At 28.7% G+C, this 15,795-nt stretch overlaps 1 protein-coding gene across 3 annotated transcripts in view; it reads left to right on the top strand.

Annotated features, from left to right (window-relative positions):
* Window positions 1-15,568, top strand: part of LOC100207156 (coiled-coil domain-containing protein 180) — a 105,879-nt gene extending 90,311 nt beyond the window's left edge. For 2 of the 3 annotated variants that reach the window (XM_065791253.1, XM_065791254.1), the window contains 12 exons: window positions 3,632-3,756; window positions 4,207-4,256; window positions 4,404-4,423; window positions 4,527-4,573; window positions 4,674-4,742; window positions 4,829-4,898; window positions 4,967-5,111; window positions 5,209-5,369; window positions 14,311-14,560; window positions 14,664-14,735; window positions 14,858-14,976; window positions 15,403-15,568. In XM_065791253.1, coding sequence (XP_065647325.1) covers window positions 3,632-3,756; window positions 4,207-4,256; window positions 4,404-4,423; window positions 4,527-4,573; window positions 4,674-4,742; window positions 4,829-4,898; window positions 4,967-5,111; window positions 5,209-5,369; window positions 14,311-14,560; window positions 14,664-14,735; window positions 14,858-14,976; window positions 15,403-15,531 — 1,257 coding nt within the window. In that variant the 3' untranslated portion in view covers window positions 15,532-15,568. Of the gene's footprint in view, window positions 1-3,631; window positions 3,757-4,206; window positions 4,257-4,403; window positions 4,424-4,526; window positions 4,574-4,673; window positions 4,743-4,828; window positions 4,899-4,966; window positions 5,112-5,208; window positions 5,370-14,310; window positions 14,567-14,663; window positions 14,736-14,857; window positions 14,977-15,402 lie in introns of those variants that run through there. The other variant, XM_065791255.1, reaches the window with a different exon arrangement.
* Window positions 15,569-15,795: the final 227 nt, after the last annotated feature.

Consider the following 15,795-nt stretch of genomic DNA (forward strand, 5'->3'; position numbering starts at 1 on the left):
TTATCTTCCTCTAATTCGTAAAGACTCCAATAGTCACATGCTTGGCCTGGGCATTTACATTCGTAAGAATTCACCTGTTTGTCGTGAAACTAGGTTTGAATCCACAGACTATTCTTTCATGTGCTTTCGTTTAGCACCACTTCACTCTAATGCCTTTCTCTTTGTTCTATATCGCTCTCCTTCATCTCAAGACTGCACTCTTTTTGATGTTATTTCTGATCATATTGACCAAGCCCTCTCTCTTTATCCATCAGCTAATATAGTTGTTGTCGGTGACTTTAATGCTCACCACTCTGAATGGCTTGGCTCTAGTGTCAGTGACTCTGCAGGCATTAAAGCCCACAACTTTTGCCTTTCTCAATACCTAACTCAAATAGTCAACTTTCCAACTCGCTTTCCTGACAACCCTAATCATTTACCTTCTCTACTTGACTTATGTCTTGTTTCTGATCCTAGTCAGTGCTCAGTTTCTCCACATTCACCCTTCTGATCACAGTTTGATCTCTCTAAAACTATTATCTCATTCTTCTTCATCACCTGAATCCCCCTATTATCGAACCTCTTACAACTACAGTAAAGCTGACTGGGATTCTTTCCGTGATTTTCTTCGTGATGGCACTTGGGTAGAAATCTTTCGTCTTCCTGTCGACAAATGTGCTTCTTACATAACTTCGTGGATTCAGGCTGGCATGGAATCTTTTATTCCCTCTCGACGATTCCAGGTCAAGCCTCACTCTCCTCCATGGTTTTCCTCACACTGTGCTGCTGCAATTGCCAATCGAAACCGATACTTCCATATTTATCAGCAAAACAATTCTCCAGAAAACAGACGTCTGTTTATTACTGCTAGAAACAACTGTAAAAAGGTTTTATCTAACGCCAAAACCCGCTATTCTCAGGTCATGAAATCTCGTACCTCATCTCAAAAATTAGGCTCTCGTGACTTCTGGAGAATCTTTAATAATATCAATAATAAGGGCAAATCTATAATTCCACCTCTCTTGTATGGTTCAGACTTTGTCACCTCACCTAAAGACAAAGCTGAACTGTTTGCTAAAAACTTTTCATCAATATCATCTCTTGATTCCACTAATTGCGTTCTACCTGATATTGCCAACAAACAGGTTGATCCATTGCTTGACATTCATATCACTCCAGCATCTGTATCTAAAGTGATCTCCTGCCTAGACTCTTCTACAGCTTGTGGCCCAGACAACATACCTGTTATTGTCTTGCAGAAGTGTTCTCCGGAGCTGTCGTCTATACTCTCAAAACTATTCAACAAGTGCTTATCAGAGTCTTGTTTTCCAGCCTGCTGGAAAGCCGCATCTATTATCCCTATCTTCAAAAATTCTGGGGAGCGATCTGATTCGTCTAACTACCGTCCCATAAGTCTTCTTCCTATCATAAGCAAGGTTTTTGAATCTTTAATTAACAAACACTTAATTTCTCATCTTGAATCTAACAACTTACTTTCTGACCATCAATATGGATTTCGATCTTCTCGTTCTACAGCTGATTTGCTAACAGTAATAACCGACAGGTTTTATTGTGCATTAGATGAAGGTGGAGAGGTTAAGGCCATTGCTCTTGACATTTCAAAAGCTTTAGATAAAGTTTGGCATGCTGGTCTTCTCCATAAGCTTTCTTCTTATGGTGTATCCGGCAACATCTTTAAGATCATTGAATCCTTCCTTTCCAATCGTAGCATAAAAGTTGTCCTCGATGGACAACACTCTTCTTCTTATTCTGTAACTTCAGGGGTTCCTCAAGGTTCTATCCTTGGCTCTATACTCTTTTTAATTTACATTAACGATCTTCCAGATATTCTCTCATCTAAGGTGGCATTGTTTGCTGATGATACTACCATTTATTCTTGTCTTGATAAGAAACCAACACCCTCTGATTGCTTGGAGGGGCATTTGAGCTTGAAAAGGATCTCACTTCTGCTACCGCATGGGGCTCACAGTGGCTGGTGATTTTTAATTCAGATAAAACTCAATTTCTTTCAGCCAATCGTTGTCGCAATAATTTAGATCTTCCTATATTTATGAACGGTGATGTACTCGATGAGTCACCTACTCTTCATCTTCTAGGAATAACTCTTACTTCCAATCTTTCTTGGAATCCATATATCAAAACAGTTGCAAAATTAGCATCTGCCAAGGTTGCATCTCTTTATCGAGCTCGCCACATCTTACTCTGGATTCTATTCTCTATCTCTATATTGGAATCCATATATCAAAACAGTTGCAAAGTTAGCATCTGCTAAGGTTGCATCTCTTTATCGAGCTCACAACATCTTACTCTGGATTCTATTCTCTATCTCTATAAATCTCAAATCCGGCCTTGTATGGAATACTGTTGCCATATCTGGGGCGGATCTTCTAATGATGCCCTTTCTCTTTTAGACAAGGTGCAAAAACGCATTGTAAACATAGTTGGACCTGCTCTTGCAGCCAACCTTCAACCATTATCACATCGGTTTGTTGCTTCTCTTTCTCTTTTCTACAAATACAATAATGGGCACTGCTCTAAAGAGCTAGCGTCTCTTGTGCCATCTACTAAAATTCATTCTTGTGTTACTTGTCATTCAATTAAGTGTCATCCTTTTTCTGTGACTGTTCCAAATGCCCCAAAAACGCTTATTCGTCTAGTTTTTTTCCTCGAACATTAGTTCTTTGGAATTCGCTTCCTTCATCTTGCTTTTCTGATTCATATAATTTGCAATCTTTTAAATCGTCCGTCAATCGTTATCTTGCTCTACAATCTTCATCTTTTCTCTTTCAGTAACTTCCAACTTTAATTAGTGGCTGCTTGCAGCCTTGTTGGAAGCGAAGATGATTAAAAAAAAATATATATATATATATATATTGGTGAGACCAAAAAGAAAATCATTTCAAGAAGTGCAGAACACCAAAGAGTTTGTAAAAATCAAAAATGGTCGAATTCAGGAGCCACGAAACATTCTAGAACATGCCATGGTAACTTTGATTGCTAAATTCTAAGACCTTAGCAGTTGTTCCAGAATACAGGATAAGAAAACTTAGAGAACCCCTGGAGATTAACAAAGCAAGATTTTGATATGAGATAGGCATTGGGCAAGGTGTTCTAAATCGAGATAACGGGAATAAGGTTAAAACAATGGGACCTATTTTGACAATAATTTAACTGACGTCATTATTGTATTATTCAATTGGTTTTTATATTTGACGCTTTTTAATGTCATCTTTTTAAACGGTTTGTTTTATGTTATTTTGTAACGTTTTATTATTTACTGATGACGCTGATGACAATAGGTCAGCGAAATATTGTTAATATATTATTATATCAAAAATTATATTTAAAAATTAGTTAAATGCTGCCTTTTTATTGAAATCAACTTACATATTATATATATATATATATATATATATATATATATATATATATATATATATATATACATATATATATATATATATATATATATATATATATATATATATATATATATATATATATATATATATATATATACATATATATATATACATATATATATATATATATATGTATATATGTATATATATATATATATATATATATATATATATATATATATATATAAATTAATGTTCATTTTTTTAAGGATTTGTTAAAAGTAGAAATTCACAAGGTTCTTCCTTCTTTGTTTTTATCAATTCAAGAGAGAATTGATTATTTGGACTATTTCAATAAAACAAAAGAGACTAATAATAACATATCTATGGTGAGGTAATAATAATTCGGTAATATAGTTACAATGTTTATTATATTTATTTTTTGTAGTTTTTATTCAATACATCATGTTGTGAAATAAATATATAGTTATATTTATTAATGGAAAATCAAATTAAATAATAACTAAATTTTAATTGAATTAAATAAATAAAGTTTTTTAAGTTGCTAGGATAATTATGGTAACTTTAATAAAACCAAAAACTAAATATAGAAAAATTTAAAGTTTAAACAATATTTTAACACAGTAATTACAAATTTTATGCTTCATTACTACTGCCAGTAACATGTCTTTGTTACTTCACCACTGTCTTTGATACTTATATAAAGTACCACAGATAGTAAATATTACTAACAGATCAAAACATTTTAGATCTATAAGTAATGTTGTTTTTAAGTATTAGATTTATGAATTAAACTTTTCTGTATTATTTACTTTGAATCAAGTTCTCAAGAAGCCAAGCAATTGTCTTCAGATTATAATTATTCAAGTTTATGTAAGTCATTTATTAATATTTTTATTTTAATTTAAAATTTTAAAAAATAGTTTCTTATATCATTTAAATTACTCTAAAATGTTTTGCTTTTTACGTTTTTTGAGCTTTTTATATTTTTTAAAGAAAACTTCATTTTTTTCTTGATAGCTCAATCTATTGCTTTGGAGGTTTAGTAGTTTATATATTGCTTTTTTTTTTTAATTTAATTCTAAACTTTAAAATGTGTGTATTTTTTTAAATATTTTACAAACTGTTTTTATATTTTTTAAGAAAACTACAAACAACCGTGATTTTAAACTAATACCATATACCCCTAGGTATGAAAAAAAATTTTTTGTTGTTGAAGCTTTTTTTTGTATGTTTATATTATTTTTTATATGTAATTATATATTATGTTATGTTTCTTTAATTTAATAGTGAAACTGAAGTAATAATAACTGAATGTAAAAAGATATTTTTGACAATCAAAGATTCACAAGAAAAAAAGTAAAAAAAAAATGTTCTTCATTTAAAGCAAAGCAAGTATGATATCATTTATTAGTATTATATTTTCTTTTTTAACTTTTTTTTAGAATTCAATTTGATTCAGAAGTGGCTTATTTGCTGCAAACTGGCTTAGATGAACTCTTATTATCAGCAGAAGTATGTTCTAAACAGCAAATCTGGATTTCTTACATTTTAATAAAATTTTAATATTTTTAACCTTTTAGTTATACTATCGACAGAGGGCACAGCGTCCTTCAACAAGACAAAAAGATATCAAAGAAACCTTTGAAGAGTGTGTAACTTTATTTATACAGAGGTTAAAAAACTTCAGAGAACAGGCTGATAAATTTGCTTTAAGTTGTGTTCAAGGTTTCATTACTTTGTTCAAGTTTTTTTATTTTTAGATTTCCTTTTTTTAACTTTTAAAATTTTTATTAAATTTTTTATGTTCTTAAAAACTTTTTAGAGTTTCAATCACAAGTTTGTTCTTTTATGATATATGCTTGCATGTTACCAGAACTATTTGTGCAGAGTTTATACTCAACCCAAAAAGTTGAATTTATAAAAGGAGAGGAGTTAATCAAAAATTCTTTTTTTAAAAAGCAAGATATTAATACAAATTTACGGGTAAATATGCAAATTTTAAAATATAAGTTTTAATGTGATAAATTTTAATAATGCAGTTTATTTAACACATTCTTAATGTAGGCTCGTTGTTATTTTTTATTATTAAAACAACCCCCACTCCAGCCTTAACAAAAATTATTCGATCTACTTCTGACGTTCACAAAGTAATTAAAGTATACCTTGATTATGTAGATCAAAGTTTTCTTAAAATCTACCAGATAACATTTAAAAACATTTAGTCATTTATGAAACCCAACTAATCAACATAATTTAAATAGCTTTATAAAAAAGTGCGCAATAAAACAACAGCAAAAATTTTCAATAAAAAATGAGTATCATTAAAGAAATACTAATGATAATTAAAAATCAAAAATCATGTTTTTGTGTTACGTCATAATTTTTTTAAGATCTTTTTTTTTTTCTTAAACTTTTATGAAAAATTTTAAGTTGTTCAATCTTAAAAATTCTGAAAGTTTCAAAATGTAAATTCTAATTCTTTAACAAGTCATTCTAAGAATTATTCAAACGTAAGTATAATAATTCTAAGAATTTTTATGCTTTTTTATTTTGTTGACAATAATGCTTTTTAAAATTTTACCTGGTCAAATATTTTTGTTTATGTTCTATGAACAACCTTCAAGTGTGACTTCACCCCCTTTCATTTACCTTATTTTTACCTAAATTTTTGTTTTAAAGTATTTTTCAATCTAATTTTTAATCTAAGCCTTTTAATAGGTATTTATTTTACAACAACCTTTTTTTTCCCCAACCAAAGTTACCATGCCATGTTCTAGAATCTTTCGTGGCTCCTGAACTTGACCATTTTTGATTTTTACAAACTTTTTGGTGTTCTGCACTTCTTGAAATGATTTTCTTTTTGGTCTCACCAATATATATATATATATATATATTTCCCCAATATGTACACTGGATTTATTTTATCTTCTAAATCTATCATCTTACATAATAACATCTGCTTATCTGATTTAGCTTTGTGCCCAGCTTGTTTTATCCTGCACATAGCCAAGCAAATTTAATTTTTCACTTAGCCAAGCAATATGTCTTCTTCAGCCTTTTTTTTCCTTTTATAAAATTCTCTTTTATGTGTCCTCTTTTCCTCTACATTTTTACTTACTTGTATATTCTACCAACATGATTTGTTGTGACTCTGAGTATGTACCTAGCTTTATAATAATCTCTGTCATACAGGTAATCTCTCTTTTTTTTCTAGCATAAAATCAACAGTTCGTTGACTCATCATTTGTCTTGTATCATTTGTCACATTGACACTTCCTCGTTCGGTGATTAAATGAACAATAAATTGTATTAGGACAGCAACTATTTAGTTTGAATGGCAAAGGTTGTTAGCATCCAGCAGATGCATTTGGCTATTTGTGTAAATATTTTATCAAAACAAGATCAAAAAGGATTCTATTGAGGTTGTAAAAAGTTGTAAAATCTGTAAAGCCTACGTGGCATACTTGGGCATGCTTGTTAGGATCAGGACAACATCTGGGCTTCATATTTCACAACCTGCTTCAAGAGAACTCTTAAAGTAAGTTGAATAATTGCTTCTTGCTAAGATGTATTTTGTAGAGTTTAAATTATTTAAACATATTTAGCTTACTTAAGAAGTTGCATACATGTCGGTTTACTGTAGGAAAATATGTTATATGTTAATATTATACCTTTCCTGCTTTCAAATTTGTATAATTAGTTATGTGCTATAGATTGGTACAAATTATTTTAATTTTCTTGGCTCTTTTTTCTTAACTATGTACAATACAGCAGTTGAGCAAGTTTGAAATATGCCATTTTGTAAGATGTCTGGAGGGGTAAAAAGACAGTTTGAGAAAACTTGAGGAAACAAAGTATAAACATCCAACTACATCTGTTAAAACAAATATTTACTACAAAATTAATCATGGAGTATGATATGATTTCAAAGACCAAAGTTGAAGATTTAAAAAACTATCTGAAGATAAATGAGTTAATTTTAAACAGTATAACAAAAAAGCTTTTGTGGCTTGTGTATTTGCTTGAATAGAAAACAATGCTTTCTTCTTATAAAAACAGCAGTAGAGTTCGGGTCAGATATAAAAAGGAATATCACTTGAAACTTAAATTAGATGGTATACAGATACCTGATCCGTTGAAAAATTCTTGAAGGCTGGACTGATTAACAAGAGGGTATACTATTTTGGCTAGTGTTGTTATATCCAGATGCATTTAACTACTTAACATTGAACTCATCAAAACTTGGAAGTAAAGACTTAAGTGATTCTAAACATTCAAAAGCATACAGCTACTATTAATCTTTCTGGCTTCAGCCAATTAAGTATCATAATTTAACATGTAATAATTAATGTATATCAAAGTCAGAATGTCAGAAATCACAATCTATCATTGATACATATCATAAATTGTGGTTAGTATTAGAAAAAAGTGTTAAAACAAAAGCTTTTCATTGACTTGCATAATGTTGCAGCAATGTATAGAGTGGAAGCAACTCTATGAAATGATTTAACAAACCCTGTGTGTTTAAGTATTTTAAATAAATGGTCGCCATTTTGAAAAGAAGTAGCACCTTTTAAGATCAAACCTTGACTTTAGTCAAGAAGATCATGACCAATGAGGTAAAAAAAACAAAAATCAGTAGCAACGTCAAAAAAGTATATAATCCTGTATCAAATAATAAAGTACAAAATACCAGTCCTGTTGCTTCTGCTCTTGAGAAAACTGTGCCAATAAACTTTCTGTTTACTGCAGTTCCAATGCTAAAAAAAAACTTTATTTGTGAAGTTTTGACAAAAGTTAATGTCACCAATTAAATTGCCAAGCATTGACAATATTTTTACCTCTTCATCATGTGCTGAAGTTTTTAAAAGTTTAAAAGTAAACATGCCAGCTGAGAATATAAAATGAATAGAAGTAAGCAAGGTCAAAATAAAAATGAATGTTGGTATAACTATAAAAAGGTGTTGTAAATGCTTCTAAAGCTCACAGTTTATCAACATGTATAGAGAAACTTAATAAAGGTGGTTATCATAATTTTTCAGTCACCTAAACAAAAATTATGAGGATTAACATTTATTAACCCCAATATCCCAGCCCTGAAATATGGTTATGCCATGAATGTGGAAGCAGTGAATGTGTTTTATGCAAAATGAAAGGACAGCATAAAAATTTTATCATATTATCAAACATTAATAAAATTTAAAAAACATTAAAATCAGGAACAGGATCTTTTCTAAGATCTTTTCTTTTTCTAATCTTTCTCCTGTTTAATTTTGATGTCTAAAGCTGCAGTATTTTTATTTAGTATTTCATATTTTCTTTTTCTCATTTCTTTTTACCTACTCTTATTTCAACCTTTCTAGTACTTTGTCAGTTGTAAGAACTTCTCCACCACTTCTTTATACTCTAATCTCTTTGTCTTAAAATTTTTCAAAGCTGTAACTTTAGGTTTCAAAGCTGTATCTTTTCAGGATATTTTTGTGTTTAAATGCTGAGCTGGACTGAAACAGTTTTGCTTTCCAGAATGGTTGGATCACTGGGTAAATACAAGATCCACTGGGTAAATAACAGATCTTTTAAAACTGCCTTTTATGTGATTAGATTTAAATGAGATTGCTACAAGTGTCTTTAAAAGAATTGGAAAAATAGCTTTATTTACATTTTCAAGACAAGTCTCACTGAATCTTTTTTTAATCTATTTTTCAAGTCATTTTTCATAGGATAAAATACACCAACATCTAATGGTTGAAGAGAATGTAATGTATGAGGCGGTTAACATAAAATTATAATGCCAATATCCTTAGCTGTATGGTTACATTATGTCTATCAAATAATACTAAAACAGGCTTTTCAAGGTGTTTTATTAGCTTGACAAATGAGTTTAACCAATTTTTTCGTAATATAATCCTGCATCCAACCAGATTTGTAACCCCATACAGCGTATCTGATGGTCCTCTCTTTACCCAAGTAGGTTGTCGAACTTTATTTGTTTCATAAATAACACAAGGTGGGTAGCATTCACTGTTAGTACTTTCTACAAAAAGAACACTGTACTGTACTGGATTAATGGACTTTACCCTTAGTAGGGTCAGTACCTAGGCCAGTTTTGTCTAAATCAAATGTTCTTTCTGGGGTGGTAATTTAAATTGTTTTCATTCAAAATGTTTTAATAAATTTTAAAAAATTCATCCACCACATACTTAAATAGCCTTTTTTCCCTTGCTACAATTAGTAATTCAGATTTTTGCTTTGTTTCTTCTTTTTTCTTTCCATCTTCTTTTAAAGTTTTTTTCAATAGTTAAAAAGTTCTTCTTTCCATCTTTTTAAAATCTATAATAAAGTCGTAATTGGTTATGTCATTTTTAAATAGTGTCTTTCTACCCACTGACTGTACATAACTGTGCACCATATATTGCAAATCTTATTTGTCTAGTGGATATCCACAATTTGCTATAAAATTGAGGCATCTACTATATATTTCTCATTGTCTCTTGTCAACACTGGGAGAGGAACATCCCATCAACTGGGAGAGGAACATCCCAGTGCCTTGATAGGTTGGATACACATCTTTCTCTCAAAGTTTCATACAGAATAATGTATTTTTTTGCAGCTGCATACATCAATTTTCAGTTCTTAACATTTTCTTTAGCTCTTATAGATTATTACTTTCATATTTTACATATGTGCGTGGAAGTTCACGGTAATTATACCCATATTACCTCCAACTATTAAATAATCAATTTTAAAACAAATAATATTTTTAAGAAGCTCAAATTATTAAAAAATTAAAGTATTAATATGTAATGTTTACATACCTTAATTAGATAAAAATATCTCAATGGAATAACAAATGCTTTTGACAATGCTTTGATGTTTTGTTTTTATTTCACTGATATTTGTACATAACCTATACAATTTGTAGAAGAATTGTGGTCAGTGTTGCTAATATAACTTTAATGTTTTTTTTAATATGTTTTGGTTTTTTATGTCTTTTATATGAACACGAGCAACACATTTATTATATTTTTAATTTTTGTATATAATTACTAATTTTTATATAAAAAATAAAATTTCACTCAAATCACCCCATAATACCCAAACTACCCCAACAGACTCTACTTTAAATGAATGTTGACTTTACCTGGATTATGAACATCCTTAGATTAGAGAAAGTCTAAACCAAATATTATCATTTGATTGCTTTCCTAAAGCTTGTATAGAGGTGAAATGCTGCTACAAAATTAATTTTACTGCATTTGATTTTAACCTGTATGTACAACCTATAATGCCGCAGTTAACTTATGTTATCATTATATACAATTTGTGTTTTTAGGTTGTTTTTTTTTAATTGATTGAATTTTTATTTAAGTTTTTAGTTGCTGATAAAATGTTTATACTTCGTTTTTTTAAGTTCAAATTGGTGATCTAAAAAAACTGTTTCTATTCCTACCCCTCCAGTGGGGTCTGCGTTTTCCAAACCTTGAAGTTTCATAAGTATATATCAGTCAGAATTTACTTATTTTAAATTACTGAATTATTTATTTTGAATTACTTAATGAAGCAAATGTAATAGGGCAGCATAAATGTATAAACGATAGCACTAAAAACTTTTTTTGATTTATTTTGAATCAAGTCTTTGATTAGAAAAACGTTTTTCATTGTCTGCAGTCAAAGCATTTTTCAACATCTTCAGTTATAAAAATGTTCTGAGCCTCTGTTACAATGTGGTCTGAGGCTCCGACTATATGTCATCGGAGACTTGAAAATGGTATCATTCTTTGTTGTCTTTTAAAATGGTTTCACAAAATTTCCTTGATTTATTTAAATCTGGAACAACTCTGACATCTCTGACAACTCTCACTCTAGAGTGCAGTATCGCAAAAAGGACTACCCACTAATATACATTATGTTAAGCTTTATCAAGCAATTTGTTACTTGCTGTTAACAGGAATTGGCACCTTTTAAGTACTCCAAGTTCTTTTTCCAAAGCTGTTTAATGCTAATATCAGAAATAGTTGGTTCATAGATAAAGAAAATTACAGAATACAATGAGTTTGCCAAGCTTCTGAATAGAATGGAGAGGGGTTTAAAACATTTTTGTTGCAATTGTTTGGCTTTGAGGTAATAACAAGGCATTATGTTAAGTCGGTACAGATGTTACAGATTGCAATACAGATTCGTAATGATGTTAATTTTCCAGCATTTGAGTCTAAAAGGATTTAAAAATTTGATTTTGATATAATCTCCTACAAAGATATTTTTAACAGATTAAAATGTTTAAATACCAAGAAGTCTGGTGGAGCAGATCTTGTAAAAGCTTTTTTCTTCAAAAATTGCGCATGTGTAACAACTTTACTTCTTGCATATATATTTACAGCTTTTTTTGAGCTTAATGAATTACCAACTCAGTAGAAATCAGCCAGTGTTAGTCCTCAAAAAAGAGAGTAAATTATCATCATTAAATTATTGGATAATTTCACTCACTCTAATATTCTAGAAAAAGTTGTGCAAGATTTAGTTATGAGTTTCCTAAATGTAAATAATCTTCTTTCAACACACTAACACGGCTTTGTTATGAAAAGATCTTGTACAACTAATCTCATTGATACAGAAGACACCATTTTGAATTATTTTTCTCACGACATACCTCTAAGCGTAATTTACTTGGACTTTGCTAAGGCATTTGATTCTGTACCCCATAAAAGATTACTGATCAAACTTAAATGTTATGGAATTTTTAGTACATTGTTAAAATGGATTAAAATATTTTTTAAAAATAGAAGATAAAGAGTTATTTTAGAAGAAAATGTCTCATCTTGGAAGGATGTATTTAGTGGTGTACTGCAGGGCTCTGTTATTGGTCCTGTACTATTTGCTATTTACATTAATGATTTGCCTGATAACTTTGTAAATATTTCAAATGATGTATGACAATTACGTAAAAGTTTTATCAAGGGTCTGTAAAAAAGATTCTGTAACAAGTTTTAACATTCTGCAAAGTGGCGGAAAGAAAGCTGTCAACTTTTCCAATTAATGACTGTTTAAGTTAAATTTTGAGAACCGTTTTGTTATGCACTTTGCCAAAAACAAATTATTTTAAAAGATATATCTTTATCTTTATGTGTCACTGTTGCTGAAAATGATTTTGGTGTAAAATTTAGCTCTGACTTAAAATAGAAAAATCAATTAACTATCAAGTAAAGCAAATAAAGTTTTGGGTATATTAAAAACACATTTCTAGGTGTCCACAGGGAAATAATAAAAATTATATACAAAACTTTTGTTAGACCATTAATTGAATACATTGTATCTGTGTGGTCTCCATATCTAAAGAACTAAATATTTTTTATAAAAGGGTCATCATTGTGCTACTAGATTAATATCGCTACTAAATAAGGTATTTTAGAAGAAAAGAAAGGATAATTGGACCTCGCTACTTTAGTTGTAAGACAAATTTGGAGCGATTTAATTCCAATCTATAAGATATTCAATGGAATTGAAAAAGTAACTTTAACCAAGGAAGTCTTGACGTGAAGTTATTAGCAAGAGGTCATAAAATGAAATATAATTGTGCAATAAACTTTAATAAACACATCTTTTTATTGAAATCAACTACCTAAGGGAGCGTTGCTTTAATTGGAACACTTTAGGAACAAATATTTATTAACCAAAGATGGCTAAACTATGAAAACATTTATGATTTGATTAATACGAACAAACAGCCCTACTATACTTTTAACCATAGTTTGACTTAATTGATTGCACTGTTATTGGAAATAAATTTGTTTTTACAAAGATACCATTTTGTTCCAATCAAGACAACTGGTTCCCTAAATTAGAACACTTTGATTCCTTAATCAGAACAAGTTATTTTATTTTTTTAAAAAAACACCAGTAAAATAAACAAAAATTGATTAAAAATGATTTTTACCGTTACAGTGAAATTTTAAAAAGTTCATTCAAGACTTATAATAGGCTTAATGTTACCCTAACAAACTGAAAGTCTACAAACAAAAAATTGTATAAAAGCTTCAACAGTTATGATGTTTTCTTAATTTATTGATTAAAAATCACTAAATAAAGTATTATTTTAAAAATTTATGGTTGTTACTAAGTATTTTTAAATTGCGCCTGAACTACTTCTATAACCTTATAAATTTATTAATGATTAAGTAAGGAAAACTTTATTGTTCTAATCACGGAAATTTTGGTCTATTTTATTATATCACTGCAACATTATGATTGCAGCAACTTATAAGATAAGTTTTATTGTATTTTGCATTTTAAGTTCCATCGAGTTAAACACAAAATACCTTATAACCTATAGCAGTATAGTTTACCCAGCGCAATCAATATAGTATGAACACAAAATTAGATCACTGAAAAGAAAATAATGCAGAAAATTTAAAATTAAACTCGACAAATGGATTTTAAATAATGTAATTATTTTGAATAATGATATTGCTTTCTAAATGTACTTTGTACTATCTGAAATATCTGTTGCAGCTTAAATATAATACTACACTTGAAGTATAACACTTTAAATCCAAAGACAAAAACTGTATTACATTATATTATTTGTAGCTTTATATATTATTGTTGCTATATTTGATAAGAATTTTTCTAATTACGATTGATATTATTTTAAGTATTTATCGTATATATCAAAAAATCGCTACAAAAAATTACAAAGAACTACTATGCGTAATAATCTATAAATAAGATACAGAACATACCTACAAAACAACACAAATGTTTTTGTATCTGTTAAACCAAACCCCTCCCCCACCTTCCCTTAAACCACGGGAAATGAATTATGTAATTATTAGGGGATAACTTAACTATATAATTTTTTGGGTATTTAATTTTTTGTATATATTTGTATAATTATATTTGAATTTAAATAAATTGTAATCTAATTCAGCGAGAGCATCAAACACTGCTTCGTCCTACCCTCGGTCATCCAAACAATGAAACTGAAATGAGAAAGCTTTGTGATTCGGAATTAAAGAGACAAAATGAGAATTTGAAAGCCATAGATAACTATCACCATAGCATAGAAGGTTCCATTAAATTACATGTGAAATCTTTTGTTAGCCGTTTTCAAGATATCATTGTTATCTTACTGAAACAATTTGATGAAGCAGTGAATTTTGAAATTATTACAGCAGCTGGTAAAAACTATTTATGTTATTTACGAGTATCATTTATTTATATTTTTTCAGCAATGTTATTTTAATGTACTTATATATTGTACGTGTGAATTTATTTTTTTAGTTAAGACAAAAACTGAAAAAGAACTTTTGAAAGAAAATTTGATAAAAAGTAAACATAAGCAATCCAATAAAGGTATATTGTGCGCGTTTCTATTTGTGGCATTTTCTCTATGTGTCTCTGTGTGCATGGATTGTGGAATAGTTATAATTATATAAGCATCATAGTGTGTTACATTTACATTTTTTTAAATGTAGATTTAGATGTGGAGATAATGAAATATTTTTATTGCGATAATAACGATAAAAAATTAGCGATACCACAGACAACTTCAGTTCATGAATTAGTAACAAAATCACGCGACAAGATATTCAAAGTGAGCAACCTGCATTTTTTCTTAATATATTTATACATTTATATATATATATATATATATATATATATATATATATATATATATATATATATATATATATATATATATATATATATATATATATATATATATATGTACGTGTATATATATATATATATATATATATATATGTATATAAATGTATATATATATATATATATATATATATATATATATATATATATATATATATATATATATATATATTTATATATATATATATATATTCGGGTTTTTGTTTATGATAAAGGATTTGTATCATAAACTACTTTTTCCTAAAATGTACAACTTTAAGACTTTTCATGTTTATATTTTTAAGAATATACTAGAGTTTATTCATAAAAACTTAACATTTTCAGGGTTCGTTTAAATAATATTTTTATTTAGAAAATTTACGAAGAACTTACAATAAAACAGCACGAAGTTGATGAGATGTGCTGTAGACTACGTTCTGATGAAGAAATGTGGATCAAAAATTGGAATTCATCTGTAAAAAAGATTAATGATCTTTATTAAGATCATTTAAATAAGGATATGAATCGCATATTGAAAATATTGTATCTTCGTTATACTTTTTTTTTCCAATAAATTACACAACATTTTTTTGCAAACAGGGAGGGTGGGGGGTCGCGGGAGAGGTGGTTTTACAAATTAGAATTTTAATAATTGTAAAATCAACATCTTCTATTATTCTATCACTTTTTTATTTTAAAAGAATTATTTAAAAAATAATAAATAGCTAGTGATGTTCTAATTATACAAATAAATATATAAAATCTT

This window comes from Hydra vulgaris, chromosome 02, assembly GCF_038396675.1.
Source record: "Hydra vulgaris chromosome 02, alternate assembly HydraT2T_AEP".
Lineage (NCBI taxonomy): Eukaryota > Metazoa > Cnidaria > Hydrozoa > Anthoathecata > Hydridae > Hydra > Hydra vulgaris.